The sequence below is a fragment of the Topomyia yanbarensis genome, chromosome 3 (genome assembly GCF_030247195.1).
Source record: "Topomyia yanbarensis strain Yona2022 chromosome 3, ASM3024719v1, whole genome shotgun sequence".
Taxonomy (NCBI): Eukaryota; Metazoa; Arthropoda; class Insecta; order Diptera; family Culicidae; genus Topomyia; species Topomyia yanbarensis.
In genome coordinates, this window is record NC_080672.1 from 78,013,345 (window position 1) to 78,038,619 (window position 25,275).

The 25,275-nt window shown below is 37.6% G+C and overlaps 1 protein-coding gene across 1 annotated transcript; it reads right to left on the reverse strand.

Moving 5' to 3' along the window:
• Positions 1-627: 627 nt before the first annotated feature.
• LOC131692391 (spondin-2) lies at positions 628-8,715 on the reverse strand. The gene is made up of 4 exons (XM_058979405.1): positions 8,027-8,715; positions 1,353-1,630; positions 1,067-1,288; positions 628-1,010 (listed from the first exon to the last, which is right to left on the reverse strand). The coding sequence occupies exons 1-4, from the start codon at positions 8,280-8,282 to the stop codon at positions 684-686; spliced, it is 1,083 nt and encodes a 360-aa protein (XP_058835388.1). The 5' UTR covers positions 8,283-8,715; the 3' UTR covers positions 628-683.
• Positions 8,716-25,275: the final 16,560 nt, after the last annotated feature.

Genomic DNA, 25,275 nt, shown 5'->3' on the forward strand with positions numbered 1-25,275 from the left:
CCATCAAATGTATCAATTGGTCCGAACAGCTCCTTTTCTTCCGGACGTGTTCGTTCAGCCCCAACCGACAGGGTCCGTTGTGATGCGACTGCAGCCTTTTCCACCCAAGTAAAGAAACGGGTCAGCTACAGTAGTTGCTACAACAGTAGCAGAAAACAACTTCACATTTGAAATGAATTTATGACTGTAATTTTAGCTCATAACTTGGTCTGCTGTTCATAAAAGAACTCGTAGACAATTTGCAATTATTGAAGTGTTTTATGGGGGCAAACACTTGGAAATTACCTTAATAGTAAAATGAGTGCCTCCACTGTTTTATGTTGTTTCGTATAATAGTTTGATTACAGTGGTTTGGCGTGCATATGTGCATAGGACTGAATTCTTTTGATTTAAACTATTTTAAGTGAAACTATCAAACCAATATTTCGGTAAATGTTTCCATGGCTGATACGAACACTGGTGAACTTCTAGTCGCAATACGTATTCGTAAAGGTAAAGTGCGTGTGGTTTTTGAGTGCAAGTGCATCTGTATAACCCAATACAAATGTAGCTAGTTCAAAGGGAAATAAAAGCGAAATTTTTCGAAAAGTTGTACCTAATTTTTAGAGTTCACGATAAAAAAATCCATTAATAAACAAACAAATTTATTAAATCAACTTCCACTTTAGAAAAAACTGACTTCTTCACCACCGGAAATAGTTCTCACTGACCGTACACTCTCTGGCCGAACCACACCACTGGGTGTCCATCAAATGGGGGCATTCTTTGCCCTGATCTTTCGCAGGACTTACGATCACCCGAGTACGGGTTCTTTTTCCCAACCCACAGGACTGACTGCACGAACTCCAGTGGGACCAGCTGCTAACACGGCAATCGTCGATCTGTTCGTCGGTTTCGTTTTCCAGCTTCCGGTTCGCCTGTGCCAGTTTCTTCAGCAGTTTCGAGCGCTGCCTGGACTTGAATTTCTTTACTTTCCGGGGAAGGTTTTTTGTGTTACGATACTCGCGAAGCTAGATTAAAAAAATTGATCAAAATAGGATAATTTTCTAAAGCTATATTAAGTTACCTTCGTGAATGTTACTCGAGCAATGGCGGGAAGATGTTTGATCTCCGGGTAGAAGAAACTACTGGCCAGATGTTTCGGGTATCTAGCGGTAATGGTTTCGATGACATTCGGTGGATTCGTTGGCCACTTGGGAGAAGTGAAGGTTAATCCATTGCTGGTGCCAGCGTCGAGAGGGTTTAAATCAATGGTTACATTTTTTACCCACCTGCCAGCTGAGCACAACTAAAGAAGCGGACAGAAAATGGATGTGGTATCATTGCAAACGACTTTTTCACTTGCATCTTACATTGTAGGAATCCAAACCGATGAACCAATCCGGCGATGGAATAATTTTGGTAATGAATGAAACCTTGTGGTGACGACCATCAACGAATAGTGTTGATTCACTGGAGCCTTGTCCTTTGGGGATTTTGTGAAGATTAAACTCATCGTATATGGCTGCATTTCTTGCGGTCAACTCTTCCTCCAAGGCATGTGCGTGACCGCTTTCGGCAAAGATTTTTACCGATTCGGATGCTAGATCCTTCAAATGGAACAGATGGAATGATGCGTTGTGTGATTGGCCTGGAATGAAGTATTGGAATCCTTAAAATAATTGTTCTTATTATAGTGTATAATTCTAGACCTTTTATTCAAAACGACTTATCTTCAATGAGTGACTCTCTTTGTGTACTTTCTCTTCTGTTAATAATTCGGTCGCTTTAACATTTATCCCTCAACTCTTTGCATAATATGCTAGTCAAAACCACCGTTTTTCGATCTGTACTCTAAAATAAGTGAATTGAACTATAGTGACACCGTAAAAATCGAAAGAGAAAGTAAACAAAGAGAGTCACTCATTGTAGATATGTCTTTTTGAAAAAGCGCTCAAGAATTGATTGATGAGTAAATTTAGGTGCGCAATGTAAGTAGTGTTTGGTTCATGGTTTGGTTCAATCTCTCCAGGGGTGTTAAAAGATATTTGGGGAAAAATCTCCAGATCAGAAGCACCGCTTGTTAATAGAAAACAAACCAGCAAATACCATCCGTATCGCTCTGCTACACTAGAGAAACCTCATAGTCCCATTACACGTCTACTGTGAGTAGAATGAGTGAACCATAAATGTTTTTGCACCCTTTTCAGGAAAACAAAATTGCGATTGACTTTATGCAGATCCGTCTTATAACTACAGTGTGTGCCTGTGCGATGGAGCAGTTGATAAAGCTGAAAATGGAGCATGTGCTTCCAGAAGTGTCACACATACAGCTACAATATACATATGTTATACTGAAAATCTCGACAAACATATGATTACGGACTAAAAGCCAACTGTCAAAATCCACTTTGAATGGAAATTCCGGACAAACCGTTACTAGGCGAACACAGTTCACAAGAGTTTATAAAAGAGAAAACTTTTCTCTTTCGTTTACTACCAACATATGTGATTGGCGTGTAACGGTTTGTCCGGAATTTCCAATCAAAGTGGATTTTGACAGTTGGCTTTTAGGCCGTAATCATATGTTTGTCGAGAAATGATCAGTTGTTTAGCCGAGGCAAAGGGTTTTGTAATGAAATTTCAAACGACAAGCAAAAACAAGATATTAAAACCTTTACTTTCATTAAAGCTCCAACCGGGAGTCACTTGAAAATATAACGATTTTCATATTTAAAAAGTTTCAATTGTTGTTTTTTGCATTGAGTATCATTCATTTAAACTTTTTTCATGCAAACTTAGTTTGTAATAATCAATGACCAAAATGACCATTTTTTACCCTTTTTTGGGTTTTGAGAAATAAAATTCAATAAAAAAGACTCATTATTTTACAGTAGAACATAAATTTTTATCAATACCCATCGAAATCGTAAATGTTTAGGCGGTGGTCTGCTATTTTTGTCCTATTTTTTGGGTGATTCATCAACAGTGCCATCTTTGAAAATGAACCGCCTTGGTTTTGCAACTATTTCTTTCTGATCTTATTTTATTGCAAACAACTAAACGATCATCATTTTATTATATTTAGAGTTATACATATTTTGTCGTATGTAATTTTAAATATTCTTTGATTTGATGGCATTGTAAGGGAACACGTATCAGCCTGTTGATGCTAATCAAGCTAACATTTCTTTGGACGGAGTAAACTATATCCTTTGTTTGCGTAGTGTTTATTTGACCCATTAGGGAACTAATCCACTGTGTATTTAATGTGCGTAGGGAAGCCGCATGGTCGTATCTGAGTGGAATGAAGACTGTCCAATCACGTATGAAGATTGAGACTTGATAATTCGCGAGAAGAATCGAAATCCAATTACCAATTTGCGGCAGTCATATCAACACTATGAACTAATGTATTGTAGTTATACTCAGTGGTTCTTTTAGTCCATTAACTTATCAATCAAATATAATAATTGTTCTTATTGTATTGAGTAATTTCATATACTTTTGAGTAGTACATGCACTATATTATTGAGTGGCATGTTAAACATATTTCTTCAATGGTATAACAATATTATAGCTTAATTGTTGGCGTGAAAGTAGACTAAACCAGTCTCGTTCTTTTTGCCTCCATTAATGTTCTAGTGATTAGCATAAAAACCCACGCGCATGTCATCAGTTTTATATTCGACTTACAAATTTAGTCGTTTCAGCTATTTCGGTAGTGCTTATTTTATACCGGTTAATATGCACTTCAGTTAGCGTAACAACGCAAGTGTATAATGATAATATAACACGGTGTTCCTAAAACCGTTATTAACAAAAAAAAATGACCATAAATTTGTCATACGGCATTCGAAAGATACAGTATCCAAGCATCTTCTCAGTGAATTTCAAAATGATCCATCGAGGGATTCGAGAGAAATTGCAATTTGAAGTTTTATGACACGTTTCATAAGGCTACCAGTAAATACCCACGGGTTTGGTCCTATCTCTACAAACAAAATTTTTTTTGTCTACATATTTAGTACATGGCATTCGAAAGATATAGTAATCAAGTATATCTCCTGCAAGTTTGAAAATATTTCATTGACGGAATCGAAATTTATAACGGATTGGATGTGGTATGCGGTCATAGATCGTCGCTGTTGTGCTATCTTATGACAAGCGCCATTTAGCACATTTCGAGAAAAACGATTTTTAAAGTTTGAGATTGAATATCTTGAAACTTATAAATGGTATAAACAATCCAAAGAAGACAATTGATGCTTCTATCTGTTCTGCATTAATCTCTCAAATATTACGAAGATCGGTTGACTATGTTGCGAGTTTTTACTATGAATGTAAACAAAAGTCGCACTCACACGTGTCATAGGCGTGTATTGATGACAAAATTTGTATGACGTGTCATAATCGTGCATGGAAAATTTTCCATAGAAAAAAATCATCACTTTTTAACTTTTATTCATATCTTTGGGTTCATATGGTCTATAAACATTCGGTGAAATGCATTTTAAAGAAAATGAGTCACGGAATCTAGAAAAAATGGTTATTCTTGATTACAGTGTTGCCAAATATATTTTATTTCCAGTTCAAAACTAAAACTGTGTTTTTCTCACAACTCGTATAATTTTCTTTCGAAAATGTTTATGCCATTGTGTTCCTCAGACATTTTCACACATAAAACCGTCTAAAACTTCAATATAACTTGAGCCAATCCCTAGATATAGTGATTTGAAGCAAAAAACTCACAATTTCTTATCATGTTTCTAGCTATATCTAAGTAACCAAGTAGAATTTCAAAATTCTGAAAACGCCACTTTGTAGAGATTTTTCAAACAAGTAATGTGGCATATCTAACACAGTTTACCCCAAAATGGCGTTTGTCATAAGATAGCACAATGATGAATGAAAGTTGGAATGTTTACTTCAAAAGGCCATATCTCAATGGTTTGTTGACCGATTCTAATTATTTTTTCATTATTGAACAGGTAAACGTTTCATTGTTAATTTACATTAAGAAGAACATAAAACAGAGTCATCTACAGGCGATATAGTTGATCTCAACTATATGTATTATCATTATTTAGTAAATATTTTTGTCTTAAAAATAGCTGCCTATCCATTTTTATATACTAGTTGATTGCAATTGCTGTATAAACATTTGAATGTCAAATTCTCATGATAAGTTCAATTCGACAATAAAACTGACAATAGTTAGAGATATGAGCAGATGAACTTGTATTAATAACATCCCCTTTGACCAGTTTTAACATCTGTCAACCCAACCAGCGATTGTACAAAATTTCCAACAAAAACCGTATCATAACATAAATTGATCTGAATCAGCAAATACCTTCATATTTTTTGAATTTATGGTTTTATTTTTCCATCATTTGTAGTTTGCGTTCGTTGCATTCAACTAATGTATAGGTCATCGTTTTTAATACAAAGATATTCACTAAATAGTGATAATACATATAATTGAGATTAATTATGTTGTCTATTTTTTGAAGTAGGCAATTCTATTTTATATTCTTCTTAATGAAAATTAACGATGAAACGTCTACTTGTTCAATAATGAAAAAATAATTAGAATCGGTCAACAAACCATTGAAATATGGCCTTTTGAAGTAAACATTCCGACTTTTATCCATTTTTTTCATTTACACATTATATTTAACGTTTGGTAGACAACCCTATTTTCATATTTTTTCAGTGTACCATATAAATAACACCTTTTGTACATTATATTATGTAATTAAATGGTAAGGTTTTCCTTTAAAAACCGCGACACGTATAAACGATCTAAATAGTCAATGGACAAACATGGATTCACGCTTGAAGTCTGGTAGAAACCCCATCTATGACCGTATACCACATCCAAACCGTTATAAATTTCGATTCCGTCAATGAAATATTTTCAAACTTGCAGGGGATATACTTGGTTACTATATCTTCCGAATGCCATGTACTAAATATGTAGACAAAAAAAATTGTTTGTAGAGATAGGACCAAACCCGTGGGTATTTACTGGTAGCCTTATGAAACGTGTCATAAAACTTCAAATTGCAATTTCTCTCGAATCCCTCGATGGATCATTTTGAAATTCACTGAGAAGATGCTTGGATACTGTATCTTTCGAATGCCGTATGACAAATTTCTGGTCATTTTTTTTTGTTAATAACGGTTTTAGGAACACCGTGTTTGTATTTCGGTACATCATATTGAGCCAAAGTGAGCAACGATGCACGATGTACAGGAAAAACTCCGTGGGCTTCAGTAAATAGCAATCATAACTATTCATTTATTTTGATCGAATACTAATCACGATTTATCGGACAAAAAGTCATCAACAAAGACGATCACTAAGCAAAACCAGACAAAGCACCTCACCTTTAAAAAAAAATGTTCGCTAATACATTAAGTTTGTGGCAAGCTAGTAAAACGATTATTTATGTATCCAAAAACCAATCCAATTATTTTCACCTACTCTACCCACCTTCGAAAGCATAGTGCCAAAGATCGTTGTCTTACTGGAACAAAGTTGCTTGCCTTAGTTTGGTTCGCCGCTTACAAATCGGTTGCCACTTTACCGAAAGCAATTTCCTCCGGATCATCGCCTGCAGCAACCTGCGATCATCACCCAAGCATATATACATAGTTACAAGTAGCACGTGCCCTCTCTTCGCAAATCACTGGCCGGTCTACAATTTTCCATTTGGCTTTTCTTAAATCGATCTTCGTCGGTGCCGCTGCCGCTGATGGGCATGCTTAAAAAGTGGGCATTTGTTTTCGGCTGCTCCTTTGCGCTCTGTTTGTGGCAGCGTCGGCGGCGGCGATGCCGTAATGAATTACCGGGCAACCAACCAAGCAAGCAAGCAACCAACCGACGATGAATCGCTTTGGCAGAGTTCATTAGTTGTGGGTCTTATTGGTCTTAAAAGATCGGTAGAAAATACTTACTGCAGCGGAAAATCTAGCGGGCATTCAGCAAAACCGAGTGCTGCTGTTTGTTACACGAGTGTTTGACTAGTCCGGTGCCATGCTATTGAACGATTTCGTTGGGTGGAGCTATGGTGGGACAGGTCGATAACCTGGTACGATTGAAGGATTGAACCTCAAGCAGCTAGGATGAACTGCTATTATAACGAGTATGAAAGCAATTTGATAGTCATACGAATAGTCTGAAGTCAAAATTGACAAAATCAATCGAGCAAAGTAAATAAACATTAAATAAGTATGCTTCATTTGGTGGATGCACAGTTTTGAACATCCGACCCTATTAAAAACTAAATTTTGGTTGGTATTTTATCAAATCGTGATTATAATGTACATGCATTTAATATTATAAACAAGTTTCTAAATGCTGTATTTCTGCTTACGAAGAAAATGGGAATAAGCCATTTAGTGCACGAGGTATTTGCGTTTCTATTTCGTGCCATCAGTATCTGACATTGTCTTAGCACTTAATAGATGCTAAATTCAATTAGATTTCCGCACCTATCTAGCGTTATGACAGTATCAGATACTGATGAGACTGAAATCGAAATGCAAACTTTTCTTCCATAGTTGCAAAATTTGTTCGTCTATTTTATTCGAAATATACATCTACTGTACAACACAAAATATAATATAAATCACAATCTTCAAAGCACCCTAAAATTTAAATATGTTGGATTTAAATGAAAACTTTTAGTTTTTTGTATAGTTGCCCCTAGCAAATTCAAGTTTGTTTTCGTCTATGAATTTGGCCAGAAACTGATTATCTGGCAAGGAATTTGCAGCTGCGGACTCAGAACCAAGCTTCTCATCACCAACAAAATAATGGACTCGAAGCTGTATACGCAAAAGCACCAGAAGAAAAATATATTACCTTTCATTGAGGCAATAATTGCTTGATGAACAATTCTTAAATGGCATGCCTCATAATCAATAAAGCAGTTTTGTAGACTTACTAAAGTTTAAAACTAAGAAAATCATCCTATTAATACTTCAGTTATAACTAATTGAATACTAGTAATTTTGAACATATGAGCCAACTCACCGTATGTCATACTCCACTGTGGGGGTGGCCGGAACTCGGGATAGTGCTTCGGGAACCGTTCCTTGCTCCAATCGGTCACCAGTCGGATCCGGTAAAAGACCAATGCATCCGAGTCGCAGCTTTCACTCTGGAAAACCGCCCCTTCAACGGCGGAATCCATTAGCAAAGACATCAACAGTACTGCTAGCAACATCAGAAACGTCGGCAGCGGCGACGAAGACGATGGTAGCGGCAGGACTTGTTTCGATCTCTTCATTTCTAATCCGGTGAGGTTGGATTTTTTTTACCTCCACTACGCGTACTAACACTGTGCAGTTTGTAGTTACGTTTTTAACCAGGTGACAAGACTAGCACAGAAATTTATAGCACCTATAAGCGAAACGAACGAGTCCAACGGGTGTGTCTTCAGACTTCGGAATGACGGCCGATTCCCAACCTGCCAATCAGTTCGTCTAGACGAATTAATCACTGCACTGTTTGTCACGAAACGAAAGGAAAATCATTCACTGATGGAAAACATATGTTTTAACAACGAGCACAGCCATTTAAATTTCGAACTTATGGTGAAAGCATCTGATGCTATTACCAACCTCCACTCGCCAGTGAACGAATGACCGCCGGCCAGAAGATTCGCGTTCTACCGCTCTGGATGAAATCTCATCCAAGACTGAGTCACACGCTCGAGCAACCAAAGATCGTTCGTTAATGGTGCGAAAAAATATGTGTTTTAATATTCCTATCAATATCGCGTTCCGTCTCCAGCGAATCCACTCTAGCGACAGGCGTGAGCAAGCTGAATGTTTAATAAACATGGACAGAAACCGAAACGAAACAAAAGAAGACAACCTACGATAGAAGGCGAAGCAAAAAAAAGCAAACTTGTTACTATTCAGAGGACCATCTGCTGCTACGCTTAGTCCCCCGTGTGTCTACGCGACCTCACGCCCAGCACTGCTGCTGGTTTCCTTTTTAGGCGGGCTTCCCCCGGACAGGAGAAGCGTGAGGTCAATCCTTTCGAATTGGCCTGATGCGTTAGTCAAGTGCGTTCTGGCGAGAGCTACGACACGAGGGGTCCATCGGGAGTGATTCATTTTGTTATATGTGAATAAAAATCATCTCAACAAATTACTATGCATTTTCAAAATTAAAAACCTGTTTTAATCCACCTAGTGGTGCGATTGTGCCTTTCTCGTTTATCCAAACTATGATTCATTAGCACTGATTATGTTCAATATAATTATGGAAATGTCTATTACATTATTATTATACTTAACACGTATCCAACGACTACCACGAAAGTCGATGCAGACACACTTTAAACAAAAAAGTATAATATTTAAATAGTTTAATCAGCATGAGTTCACTGTTATTTTGAAATGCTGAGGGAGTGGGTTTGTAAGTAGAGGGGGTGGGGGCTAGTAGAGTGAGAAACGAGACGAGGATATGTCAGCAATCCTTTATTTTATTTCGGTATGCAAGGTGGATGAAAAGAATGCAGGTGCGAGGGTGGTCGAAGGGTTGTGGAGGGGGGGGGGGCATAAAGGTAACTGCATATTACACCTTCCATTTGAGATTTGGTTTGAGAAAATCGGTTCATTCATAATCGTAAATTCGATGTGACTGTAACTGGGGAATATGTATGTCCGAAAAACGGGACATCCGGAATTGTCGATAGAGGACGATATATTTATGGAACATTTAATTGGTAATCGGTAATCTAGACTTGTGAATTTATGTCATTTGGTGACAATTCTAGTAGATTTATTGCCACTGAGATATTACGATTGTAACGATTCATATTAGGAATTCTAGTGTGACCTTACTGACCAACCTGCATCTTCGAAACCAAAACCGAATGAAATTCAACAACAGTTAATGGGATTACTGTATCTTTCATTTGAAATCAAGTTTGTGAAAATCGATCAAGAATTCGCTAGGATTAAAATTCAATAGTACCTTTCATTTGAAGTTTGTGAAAATCGGTTCTCTGGGAAAATTGTGTGAGTTTAAATGACACACACACATACATGCCCACACATACATTTTCTGATCTCGGTGAACTGAATGGAATGGCATATGACACTCGGACCTCCAGGCCTCGGTTGAAAAATGGATTTTTAGAGTGGTTCCATAGCCTTTCTTTATTTGAGAAAGGCAACAATGATTTGGTAATTTAATCCTCGTTAATAGTATATCGATCAGTCTACTTTCTACTTCTGCCCAAGTCAGACGTACAATCGAACCAAGTGAACAAAAACTAGCAACCTTTCGATCTAGTGTGCATTGTCTCAAGAACAAAGGAAACTTTTAATTTATTCTTGCCATCATGAGTAATGTTGACGAAAAATTTCTGCTCCGACCCAACACAGCGGTCGTTGACTTTAAATTCTGTTCAATAAGATTGAGTTTTCGTGAAGTGGAATACCTGCTGAAGGTGAAGATGCAGCTTAAGCTCAAGGAGGTTATGTATCTACAGTATTATCATCTTCGTAATGTCGTACTCATATCATTCAACAAGCAGCACAAGCTGAACGTTTCGTTTTGCAGAACAACTTGAAGCACGTGGCTCAAAGTGATAAAGTTGGAATTAAGATTCCCGTGTATATAGAAAAAGACTATGTAGATGTAAAGTTACATGACCTGTCACCACGTACCCCTCCTGATCTACGCAAAATACATGTCGCAATTCGGAGAAGTAGAATCAGTTACACGTGATACGTGGAGAAATTTCTTTCCGGGTACACCTAACGGTGTTCTTGTGGTGAGGATGCGAATCGAAAGACCTATCATTTGACTATAAAACTCAAAACCCACGAAGCTACTATTAATCAAACTACGTTACGCACCCATGAGGGGCAGACTCCCACGTGCAAGTATTGTAATCAAACAGCACACCACGGACAACCTTGCGCGGAAGATACAGAGGAGAATGCATCTCTACCGATTGCCAACGAATCCACGATAAACCAACCTAAAAAAGAGTTTTCATTACCAATACCTGAACCACAAACGGTTTCCAAATTTGTGGCAGCTATTCAGTCCATATTGATAACAGCCAAAACAGCATCCAGCACCCCAGAAACCACTGTAAGGAACATCGGTGATGAAGATAATAAAGATAATGACGACGGATTTACATTGGTCACCCGTAAGTGCAAGAAGCAGGAAAGAACATCTGGTCGCGAGCACCAAGGCACTTTTAACGATGATGACCTTGATGTGGAGGACAGGAGAGAATTAATTGGCCCCCATGAAGCAGTAAACGAGCCGCGAAGGAAGGTCTCCGCTCGCAATAAAAAGTTGGGCGCACGAGATCCAACGGACAATCAATAATAATTGTTTTCATTTTTATTTTTTACAAATTGTAAGCGCATAAAAGATCCACGGCTCCGTTAAGCTACCGCTATGAGCCGCGTCAAATAAACGAAATAAAAAAAATAGTATATCGAAGGGTGTTACGATCAAAATTTGGTCAGATAAGAATGCGTTTAAAATGTGTAATTAAATGAAGAATAAAACTCAATTATTACATACACAAAAAAGAGCCTTTCTTTCTAAATACAGCAATATAAGCGCAACCCTTCGGAATGATTTTTAATCGATTTTCTACAAAAACGTAAACACGTGCTTGTAGTATTAGTATTTTTTACAGTTATCCCAGCACCAAGATAGGGGTTAGGGTAGTTCAATGGAAGGGGTGTTCGTAATAATTCAATTTTATTAAATAATTTTTATATGTTATTTTGCGTGCAGAAAAGTCTTTAGCGTCAGCTGCATCGAAAAATTCCAAAAACATATTTTTATCAACAAACTAAATTATTTTACTTGAACTGTTCAAATAGTGTAAAATAAAAAAACCAGCTTTCGGTTGATCGAATCCGAATTTCCGAGCCTTTCGTATAACTCGAGTGACCTCTCTTTTTGTGGTCGCTTTGGCTTCCTGCTTTCAACTCCAAGACAAATATTCCCCGAACACTGGTGATATGATGCAGGGCCTTCGGGAGCCGCGCCCTACTATAGATAACTTCTTATTTGAATATCGATTGGGCCAATTGTACGGTTTCAACCTTTCAAATCAAACTATTTTTTATACAAATCGTTTTTTTTTGATACGGGTCAAAGCACTAGCTTAACGGAACCTTGAGTATTTTATAAATTTAAAAGATGGAAAAAATAAAAATAAATAAGCGAATAAAGGGTGAGTAGATTATTTTTGCGATGGCTTGAAACTTACGTAACTTTTCTCATACTTGACCGAAATTAATCAAAATTTGGCCTGTTTCTCTTTAGATTGTATTGCTTACATCCGGTAAGTTTAGCAGTTGTCAGAGTGATTCTGGTCGAGATGGAAGAAAATCCGAAAACCGTTAGTGAAAGAATTTTTTTCACCCACTTGCAAAAATTTGGGTTGTAGCATCGCGTCTTAAGAAAACTGATGGATATACATCATTCAACCGTCTCAAAGGTCCTCCTTAGGTTTCTGGAACTGATGACAGTGGACCACAAGTCAGGATGAAAACAAGGAACCGACAGAGCGTTTATTGCTAATTTTTAGCGGAATAGATGTTTCGCAAAGTTTCGTCTAGTGGGCCAAGAAAAGATCCTGATTGAAAACGTACAAGATGCAGAACTTTTCGATCTAAAATGTCGCAAATAATGACTCAACCTTTATTAGTGGTTGGCTTCCCGATGCTATTGAAGACCTTTTTGCGCCGTTGTCATAAACGTCCATATAGTCATGATGTTTATGATGTGTGCTGTTGATTTTGAGGTACTGGATACGGCTTTTGCGGTCATTATGGCCTGAACGCGTTTTTTTTGTTGGCGGTACCTGAGCATGGTTTTCTGCAGTTATTGCCCTTTAAATATGCAAAGAGTTGTCTGTTTAAGGGGAGCGTCTGGTGTAAAGTGCTCAAAACGACGGTGATTTTGTTTTACGATTTTGAGGGCATAGATGGCAATGGATCTTTTGTGTAATGTTAGAATCTATTTATACATTCATTGTGTACGAAAAAAATATTTTCAGTCACGCAGAGCCACACATGCGAGTGTTCCAAGAGTAGACGTCAAACCATTTCCAAGTCGACGAGCGCCGCGGCAAACACGATAACTCTTGAAAAAATTGTCTGACACAGGAAATTCAATAGGATTTGTAAACCTTAGACTTGTAGTTTCTCGATGAACCAAAAAAAAAAAGAAATAGAAAAAAGTACGAGTTTTGGAAAATGGCGTCGTGAAAACCGAAAAATCTCATATTTCACTGTAAAATGCGCTCACTTTTATATAAAATAATAGGGAGAAAAGTTTTACTCTTCAGTTTTGTGTGGTTCATCGACAAGCTACACATATCGTGCATTCTCATAAAAAATCAAGTTAATTTGTTGATTAATTCTTGAGTTATTGTGTTCGCCAATTTGAAAAACAAGGTTTCGAGAAAAAACACCATTAAAGGGAGTCCCACATCAAATTGCATCACGAAAAAAACGCTGTAGAAAATAACCCAGTGGGTATTTTCTCTTGCAAATTTGGAGTGTATTTTTTACACTGTCAGTTTTTCCAAAATTATTGCCGATAGATTAAAATCTGCGTGTTATAGCGAATACGCGCCGGGAATGCATGGCTGTTTAAAACAAAAGAAGTTCAGCGTGGCCACCGAGATTACGGGAGACTGTTCTAACAATTAAGCGGATAAAACAGATGACGATTTTTTTTGCTAATAATTTAAATCGTTTCTTATCAAGATTCGATCAAACGACAGCTTCTACGTGTCTCGTGTCACCAGCCAATTCATTGAGCAAATACAAAAAAACACTTGTAATAAATTATACTAGAATGGTTCAGTCTCACTGTTAGGTGAATTTCGGTTTTTGGCACTACGTTCAATAGATTCGGAAAATTATTCTGGAAAATTTCTTTGAAGGCACCAATTCGTTTCTATTACTAAAACGGGGCAAATGAGTTAGTTCATTTGGTCACTTGTAACGACTTCACGAAGTCACCGTACGAGTAGCCAGGGCCGTCGAGAGCCGGGTGGGCCGCAAGGCTGAAATTATTGCTTGGCTGTTTAAACCTACTTATTATAATCCTGATTAGAGGAATTGTGTGCTCACTGTTCAAATTAATATGTTGGATCGTTTGCTGTTTTTGTTGATCAGAGTCTTATTATTCTAGAATAGAGTGCTTCCACGGAAACGAACGAATTCAGAAACAAAAATCTGTAACTACGGAACATTAACAGCAGTGATCGATCTCTAAGGCTCTTCTACCCGTCCAACCTTTGGCGGCGATGAGTATCTGCTGAAACTGATAGGTAAAGTGTGACCATTGGCGTGCTCATAAAGTTGTCTAATGGAAATCACAGTTCGTCGCTACAAACAATCGTAGACACAACAACGAACAGAACGAAACGTCAAACACAAGATTTCTATCTATATGGAAGATAGTATAATTGAAGTTCAACTACATGACCTGTTGAGACAATTTAAGTACGTCTACCTGGAGAAACTTCTTTCCTGAAAATTACTACCAGTAGGGCTCGTGTCACATGCATTTAGCCGTGTATAAACCAGAAACTTCCTACCTCCAAAAGGCGCCTTGTAGTATGGAAATCAATTTACTACTCTAATATGTAAACGACATGTTCACTGCGCCTTTGCGCCTAATAGGTTGAGGGAAATGGTATAGTGCCAAGTTAAGTCACTTTCAACCACATTATTGGGGTTATTATGGGAGGGGTAAGGGTTTCAAAAAACCCATTTAATCGCCGGTTGATTAAGGTCAGTCTATCTTCTCATCTCGCCTAGAGCAGAAGCTAACAATTATTCCGCTAAAGATACACGGCAAAGCTAGCCCTACTGCAGACGAGTTGTGTTGCTATTGATTTTTGGAAATGTCCTGTAAGACCAGCTACTCGTGAGGTGAAACAATTACTAAATGTACAAATTGTGCTCAATCTGGGAGAAGAAAAAAAGGCACCATATCAAACATTAACAAGCACAGTCTTTCGTTTCGCTGAACAACAAGCAGCAGCATGTATGTCAAGATACGGAGACGTGGGAACAGGTCATGTAGTTGAAGAGGAGGGATACATTCGTCCGTGCGCTCGTATTACTGTTTGGCGCTCTATTGCTTTTTTCGAAAATACTTTGAATTGACTTCTGAATATCTAATGAAGAAAGGAGTTACAAAAAAGAAAAATATACAACACTTCAAACAAGGAAATGCCTTTCTCTGAATTTTTTTTACTGTTATGCCACCTTGGACGTGTCCATAATCCGGCCCTGCTCCGGTCGTTATGACGCTCTTTCGTTTTTGGATCTTGTGTCGCCATCGACATCGTGGACGTTGTGAAGCACTTAATAAGTTTTTGGTTGACATGTCTCATAATGTCCGACGTCATATTGCGTTGTGTAAGCACAGTATACTTCGTAGATTGCAGACTGATGGCTCTCATTTCCACCCATACTACTTGAGGAGTATTGTTTGGGAATAAGAATTGATCCAGTCCAAGCGAAATTTCGCCTGAGTACCATCATTGCGGGCCACGACCATCTTTACCGTAACTAGGGATACGAGAAAGGAAGTGTTGATGTGGTACTTACTTATTGGAAGGCCCCGACTCAGTGACACTCCCATAAGTACCACGGATTGAGTAGTGGGTGGGTTGTTGGTCAGGATTCACCTCAAGCAAGCGATGCAACTGAGAATAAATGTCTGTGCATAAAAAGATTCAATAGTTTATTGACTGTAGGATACGTAAATGTTCTAGGTGTAAAGCGTTTAAACTCTGGGTAACCGTTTATCGAGAGTTTGCTACATCGAAAAAAACTTGAACTCCCGGCAGCCGGCTGTCAGGAGTGTTGTCGAAAATATAAAATAGACCATAAACAATGAGCTTAAAAGCGGAATTGTTAACCATTCATAAATTATATCAAGCAAAGATTGCCCAATACTAACTAACTTTCTCTCATATTACCACGCTCTTCATCACCTTGGTCTAATACGAACCAAATGATTTCGTTTTTTCCTTTTTTTATAGGAGCACGAACGCAAAAGTGTTGATGTTCTATAGAATTTCCTATATACATCGTACAATCGTGCCGATTGTGTCAAAGCGACGCACGTGCTTCTCATCCCATTTATGTCACCATTTGTCATAGCTATTTCCCCTAATAGCGTGCAGAATTTGTAAATGGTCCTTTGGGGGATCCTTTCGGATTACGCTTATGCAGGAGAAGATACGCGTATCTTATCTTCTGTGGTCAATTTATTACTAATCTAGTATGTACAAATTATCTACAGATAAGTGCCTGGTGGTTTCACTATAACGTGGTGTGAGTGTGTGTGTAGTTGGCTGGTACCTATCGATCGGATGATCGATTAATTGTAGCTTTGTGAGGGTTTCCGAGATCGGGTAGTTAGGAAAGTGATATGATACTAGTAGTGAGATTGAGAGTAAGTTACCAGAGCGATGATGATTACGGTGATGATGCTTAGAATTACCATGGTGGATCGCCACAGTCCTTTATAGGTCCTTTATCACAAGTATATTGAGATCCCGTACTTGAAATTTTACACCTCGTTCGAGTAAACGTTGCGATATAACAATAAAGACGCGAAAATGAAAAAAATATCGATGCTGAGTTCCTAAACGATATTAATATCATGCACGAATCAAACACATCCCGTCTCAAAATAGTACGTACTTATTCTTAGCTCAGTATAATTGACATTTATTGGACTAAAAATAAACCGTTAAATATGGCAATCAAACATTTGTTCCTCGTGCTAAAATGATTGCCGCAAATTGGTAATTGGTCATACATAATTCAAAAGTCATATTTCACTCAGACAAGACCATGCGTATTTCCCACGCGTATTAAATACCCAGTGTATTCGTTTCCTAGTTGGTCAACATGTCAAAAATGTCAGCTCGATTGGCATCAACCGGCCAAGGTGGTTCATTTTCAATGATAGCACTGCTGATGAATCACTTTATTAAAATAGGCGATAAGGGACACGGACGAAAATGGCTGACTACCGCCAATGTCCGTCGTCATATTGTCCAAAAACAGAGTGCGTCATAAGATCCAGAGTGATAAGGGGTGCGCCATAAGGTCCTCACTATCCAATGGTTTGTCCGTATTTTAGTTGCCTTGCTAAAGATAAAATCCAACCTCGATATTACGCACAAATGGCAAAACGATGCTCAAATTTATGGCGTTTGATTTATCAATAAAAATCGCAAAAGAAATAAATATGTTGCAAATTTGATAACTAAATCATATATATATATATATATATATATATATATATATATATATATATATATATATATATATATATATATATATATATATATATATATATATATATATATATATATATATATATATATATATATATATATATATATATATATATATATATATATATATATATATATATATATATATATATATATATATATATATATATATAATTACGTAGGGACCTGGACACCGACCAGCAACGCAGACGCCTAGGTCAGCACATGAAGCCACTCACCGCCTCGTGTGGGAACATTAGTCTTGTCAGCATAATGTTCCCTTAAATACCACCTGCTAGACCAGCGTGGTGGTTCAGTATAAATGTATCTACGGTCAGGGCCGCTAAGTTTTAAGTCAATCAAGTGAAATAAAGTGCATAAAGTGAAAACAAACTTTTTTAAAACTTCGAACAGGTGGCCCAGATCAAGATTGGCGCAGCCTGCGGTTCTAGTGAAACAGTAAAAACTAAGTACGATAAACAGTGCAAAGGTTAGGATTGATAAATCCAACCAGAGTGAGCCCGCGAAGCATTTCAACAAAGTGTGAAAAGTGCTAGCATCTGCCGTCCCTCTAAAAGAGACACAGAGTTGAGACTCCGCCGCGTGCTTCAGACGTCCACTAGGAGAATCAAGCACCCAAGTGAACCCCGCAGAACACGATTGCAAAAAGGTGAGTTTGTTACTTTCTTAATAGTTATAACTAAGATTGAAATTGGACTCTCCTTGGGTAGTGTAAAATTTTTCTGTGCACCGAAGTCCGCTCTAAGAGAAAAGCTCGGGCAGCACATTTTCAATTTAACACTAACCATTTGGGGCAAGAAGCATTCCAAGAGAACTTCTACCCCACACGAAATTGTGAAGTTCTAAGCGAAGCACATTTTCGGAGGCCACACGAGTTCTAAGAGAACGTGTGCGCTGACAAAAAATTAAATTAAATACACCCAAGCAAAGGCTACATTAATGCCAAAAGCACCTAACGCCTTGAAGAAAACTCGCGCATTGTTGAGAAGTATCAAACGCAGCAATTGCGATTCTTCAGACTCTGACGAAAGTATTTCCTCAGCCGAATCAGGGGACCTAGCTCATATCCCCATCGAAAACACACCCGAAATAGAAACCATGTCTTTAACCAAAGATGATAACATGGAGCAAATTAATGCCCAGTTACAAAAAATGATGCAGATGATGAATGAATTCGCAAACAAGCAAAACGATCACGATACCATGTTTTCTCAAATTGAAACACATTTTAACAATATGGCAGCACCCAGACCGGAGCCTATTTTACAACCCACAACAAACGTCGAACAATTGTTTAAAATACCTGATCCAATAAAAATGCTACCCGCATTCGACGGTAATTCTAAACAGTTAAATGCCTGGCTGTCAACAGCGGAAGAAACTCTAAACGCATTTAAAGAACACGTGACACCATTGCAATTCAAAATGTATGTCACTGCAGTCATCAACAAAATTCAAGGCAAAGCCAAAGACATAATTTGCCTTGCCGGTAACCCCGACAGTTTTGAAAGCATAAAAGAAATTTTAATAAATTCTCTTGGCGATCGTCAAGAACTTTCAACTTATAAATGCCAATTATGGCAATTTAGAATGACTGATGGCATGAGTATCGCAAGATACTACCACAAGTCTAAAGAAATAATTCAGAACATTAAAACCCTAGCAAAACAAAAGGAGAAATATAAAAACAATTGAGAGCCGATAAACGATTTCATTGATGAAGATGCATTGGCAGCCTTCATCTCCGGACTAACTGAACCATACTTCGGCTACGCTCAAGCAGCCAGACCTAAGGATGTAGAAGACGCCTACGCGTTTCTCTGTAAATTCAGATCTAAGGAAATAGCAGCACACAACATGGCTGCTGATAGTTCTAACAAGAAAAATCAAAAATTTAAAGGGTTCGATATTCAGTCTACCGGTAAATCCAACCAAAACCATCCCAAACAATTCAAATCAACACCCCGCAAACCAGAACAAGACGAAATAGAACCAATGGACGCAATGACTACACGAAGTAAGCTAACACTAAACAAAAAAGTAATAAATAATCATGAAATCACGAAAAACGAACACGAAGACGAGATCTTAGGAGATGCTAAGTCGGACACTGAATCCGAGGACGACCTAGATATAAATTTTCATGTGGTCAACACAAATCGAAAAATAACTTAAATTATCTTCCCTATCTAAAGACGATTCACCCAATATCAAAGAAACAACTCAAAATTCTAATAGACACGGGAGCGAATAAAAATCTAATTTCGCCTGACATCCTGGAATCCACTAAATTAGTACAGGATACACAAATAAAAAATGTATACGGAACAAATAACGCCACAAAAATAGGAAAACTAGACCTTTTTAATAACGCTTTTAAACCATTTTCATTCTACGTATTAAAGTTTCATCAGTTTTTCGACGGACTAATAGGATCAGAGACACTTGCTAAATTACAATCGAAAATAAACTACGAGAACGAAACCATTACAATAGCAGATAAACAATTTTCTTATTCAAAATTCTACCCCACTAAACAACTTTATAACCATTTCGTAACCATTCAAACCACAAACAACGGCGACTGGTTCGTCCCATCATACCAAAAGCTTTGTAAAAATACATTCATACGACCTGGACTCTACAGGGCCGAGAATAATAAAACTACGATAAATATAATCTCCTCATCTAGGAACCAAACAAAAACACCCAAATTGAAATTAGCAGTTAACAATTTTGAAACCTTTTCCCCCTTTCCTATAAAAAATGCGAAAACAATATCTGAAAGTGATATCAGTAACATCATCAGAACAAACCACCTTTCAAAATTAGAGCTAACCGAGCTAATTCGGGTTCTGAAAAAACACCAATCTGTAATCCAGAAAAAAGGGGAAAAACTCACATGTACATCGGCAACCAAACACAAAATTCTAACCACCAACGATTCTCCTATCTTTACAAAAAACTACCGTTACCCACACCACTTCAAGGGTGACATTCAAGAACAAATACAAGAAATGCTAGACAACGGTATTATTAGACCTTCCAAAAGTCCCTACTCTTCACCAATATGGGTCGTACCAAAAAAAATGGACGCCTCAGGCAAGAGAAAGGTGAGAGTCGTAATAGACTATAGAAAAGTCAACGACGTAACTATCGACGACAGGTATCCCATGCCTCAAATCGAAGAAATCTTGGACTCCTTAGGGAAGTCCGAATACTTTACTACTATAGATTTAAAATCCGGATTCCATCAGATCGCAATGGATCCGAAACATGTAGAAAAAACAGCTTTTTCGACGGACAAAGGGCATTTTGAATTTACTAGAATGCCTTTCGGTCTCAAAAACGCTCCTGCTACCTTTCAGAGAGCAATGAATGATATTTTGGGAGACTACGTAGGGACAAAATGCTACGTATATCTAGACGACATAATCATTGTCGGATATAACTTGAATAATCACTTAGAAAATTTAGAATTTATTCTAAAACGTTTATCTGACTACAACTTAAAAATACAGTTAGATAAATGTGAATTTTTGAGAAAGCAAACAGAGTTTCTGGGACACATTATAAGTTCCGAAGGGGTAAAACCAAACCCAGGAAAAATTGAAAAAATAATTCAGTGGCCAATACCAAAAAATCAAAAGGAAATAAAACAGTTCCTTGGATTAGTCGGGTACTACAGGAGATTTATTAAAGATTTTTCAAAGATCACTCGACCAATGTCAAAATATCTAAAGAAAGAGTCAACAGTAGATGTGCAGGACTCTTCATACGTAAATGCATTCAATGCACTCAAACAAATTCTATCCACAGACCAAATACTGGCATACCCACAATTTGATCTACCTTTTATTCTTACAACAGACGCATCTGGTTACGCACTAGGTGCTGTATTGTCACAAATACAAGATAATATCGAAAGACCAATTGCATTCGCTTCCCGAACACTGTCAGATACAGAATCGCGATATGCTACCAACGAAAAAGAGGCTCTAGCCATACTATGGGCAGTAAACAAGTTTAAACCATATTTATATGGCCAAAAGTTCACACTAGTGACCGATCACAAACCTCTTACTTTCATTAAAACTTCCGATAAGAATCAAAAAAATTTACGTTGGCGCTTAGATCTAGAAAATTACGACTATGAAGTAAAATACAGGGAAGGCAAATCAAATGTAGTGGCCGACGCGTTAAGCAGAATGCCGATCGAAGCAAATGTAAATGAAATAAATAATGATATAATTCCCTATCTTTCAGGTCAAGAAGATCACATAGATGACGCAGAATCCACTGCCAACAACTCACCCGAATCCTTTGACTCCCAAACCATTCACTCCGCTGACGAATCAGCTGACTATTTCATTCATTTTTCTGAACGCCCCATAAATTACTACCGAAATCAGCTCATCTTCAAAATCTCACGTCTAGATACTACAATCCGAGAAACCTTTTTTCAAAATTATCATAGGACAATAGTGTCTAAAAACAGTTTCACTAAAGAAGACGTTACACAACTTTTGAAAACCTTCCACAACGGAAAACAGACAGCCCTTATGGCTCCAGAAAACATCATTCAGATGATACAAGAATCTTATAGAGAAAATTTTAATCAGAAAGGTCATTTCGTGTTTACCAATTTAATGGTCGAAGACGTCCAGAGCGAAGAGCGACAAAATCAAATAATTGCGACCGAACATAACAGAGCACACCGCGGCATAACAGAAGTAGAAGCAAAAATCAGGAGATCATATTTTTTCCCAAATGTATACGCAAATGTTAGAAAGTTTGTAAATTCATGTGAAACATGCAATACCCATAAATATGAGAGAAAACCCTTCAACATAAAAATATCACCCAGGCCTATTACAGAAAAACCTTTAGACAGGGTCCATATGGACATATTCATTATAGACAAATGCAGTTTCTTATCCTTAATCGATTCATTTTCCAAACATTTACAAATGATAGAGCTAAAATCAAAAAACCTGGTCCACGTTCAGAAAGCGCTAGGAAAATACTTCAGTGCTTTCGGAGTTCCTCGAGAAATTGTAACCGACCACGAAACCACCTTTCAATCAATACAACTAAGAAATTTCCTAAGTCAATTAGGATCACAAATCCGTTACGCCGCCTCATCAGAATCTAATGGGCAAATAGAAAGAGCACACTCCACAATCATTGAAATATTTAATACTAATAAACAGAAATTTAGAGGTATGGGCACAAAATCAATTATAAAACTATCGGTAGCACTATACAACAACTCAGTACATTCATCCACACAGTACACCCCGAATGAAATATTATTTAATCAAAACAATATTGTTAACCCAGAAGAAATAATTAGAGATGCGCAAGAACTCTTTCTTAAGGCTAGATTTAACATGGAAAAAGCACAAAAACAAATTTTAAGTCGAAATTTAAACAAAGAAGATCCTCCAGTCATAGAAGAAGGGAAAGAAGTCTTTATAATACCAAATATACGCACAAAAACCCAAGCCAGAGCAAATAAAACAAACGCCAACGAGGTACAAGACAAAACATTCAAAAATAACCGCGGTATAAAGCGACACAAAAACAAAATAAAAAGATTCAAAAAAACATAACAAATTTCTATTTCACACCTTGATTACAGATGCTCCAATATTACATAGGAATCACCTTGATATTCTCGACCATTTCATGCCAAGAACTAACTATTCGGAACCTACAAAATGATCTAATATTAATGCAAAAAACAACCCTCTGCCAAATCCAAACCGGAAACATTCGTATTGTTCACCCAATTAACATAACAGAAATAGAGGTCACCATCAACCTACTCACAAATTTAGTGTACCATAAGCAAAGAAAAAATAATGCTTTAATCGAACTAAGTAAACACAAAATTCGAGAATTGTATTCAAATTTTGTACAAATAAAACCAGCATCGCACCAGAGACACAGAAGAATGGACGCTATCGGCACAATGTGGAAATGGATAGCAGGCAGTCCAGATGCCGAAGACTCACGAATCATTTACTCAAACCTCAACCAACTTATCAACGAAAACAACCATCAAGTGAAGATCAACAATCAAATCGACAAAAGAATCTCAGCTCTTACAAACACAATCAATCAAATAATAGACAAACAACAAATCAACCAAATCGTCCTCGACGAACTAGACGTTATCACCACCATTATAAACATCGACACTCTCAACAAAATTATAACAAGTATTCAAGAAGCAATGCTATTTTCTAGAATTCACGTCACTAGTAACGGTATACTAACCAGCCAGGAAATTCACTTAATCAAAGACATCATCAACAATCAAGGAGTCCAACTCAATATTCCCGAGGAAGCCCTAAATTTTGTTACACCGAAACTAGTAATGAACGAAAACACTTTACTGTACATATTACATGTTCCAGAATTAGAGAAGGAAAAATCCACAATCATACGGATCTACCCCTTGAACAAAAACGGTACAGTTATAAAATCTTACCCCCAATTTCTGATCAAACAGGCAAAACGACTCTTCACCACATCAAAACCCGAAGAGTATGTCCAATTGCAAAGCTACATCAGAGAATTCAACGACTCTTGCATACACCCACTCATCATGGGAACGGAACCATTATGTCTAATGGAAACTAAAAATGAAACTACTGCACTACTAATAAGCAATAACAAAATGCTCATTACAAACGCACAAAACAATGAGCTACAGTCCGACTGTGGCCCACACAATAGAAATCTATCAGGAAACCTTGTAATATCATTCTCCAACTGCACAATAGCTTTTATGGGTCACCACTTTACATCAAAGGAAAAAATAACCGAAAACGAGACTATTCTAGGTGCCTTCCACAACCTAAACATAAAAAGCGAACTTTCCAAAAACTATGACGTTGAAAAAATAGAAAAAGCTACCTTAATAAATAGGAACAAATTAGACGAAATATCACTTCGACACGAAACAGATTGGAAATGGAAATGGAGCCTTCTTGGAGGAACCTCGTTAACATCTGTTTTATTGTTCATCACCCTCTACTTAATACTTTTCCATTTAAGAGCAATTCATATAAGAGCAACAAAGAGAAATCAACGCCGAAGATCGTCAAAATCAACGAATCAAAACAACCCATCAAGTGCCGAGGACGACACTTTTTCACCCCCCCGATGAATTACGTAGGGACCTGGACACCGACCAGCAACGCAGACGCCTAGGTCAGCACATGAAGCCACTCACCGCCTCGTGTGGGAACATTAGTCTTGTCAGCATAATGTTCCCTTAAATACCACCTGCTAGACCAGCGTGGTGGTTCAGTATAAATGTATCTACGGTCAGGGCCGCTAAGTTTTAAGTCAATCAAGTGAAATAAAGTGCATAAAGTGAAAACAAACTTTTTTAAAACTTCGAACAGGTGGCCCAGATCAAGATTATATATATGAGAAAAAACTGTTTGAAATTAACATATAGATTTATATACTTTACTAAGCGGTTACCTATACTTTACAATTCAGGACAAGCGTTTTTGTTTAGTATTTTTTAAAATGCGCGATGCATGTCAAATTTGACATACCTTTCATATAACCCAGTACGAATAGTACAAACCAGGGATGCCAAAGGTACTGGTAAACTACATTTTTTTCGGTATATTTACATTTGCACAAGCCGTACAGCCCGCTACAGTGACGCATCACTACAGCTCTTGCCAGAACGGTAGCCATCCCGAGTACATTTCCCGTAGAGCAGTAGAATACATTTTTGTTTTGCTGCTGTACTCCGACTGCTCGGTGAGAGTGTGGCGTAGTAAAGTTTGTTCTCTCGCTTTGTACACTTTTCTCTGCGTAGTCAAAGGGAGAGGCCCGCACACGAAAGCGTTGATGCCGGTCGTGGCGCAAACGAACCGCATTTATTTTT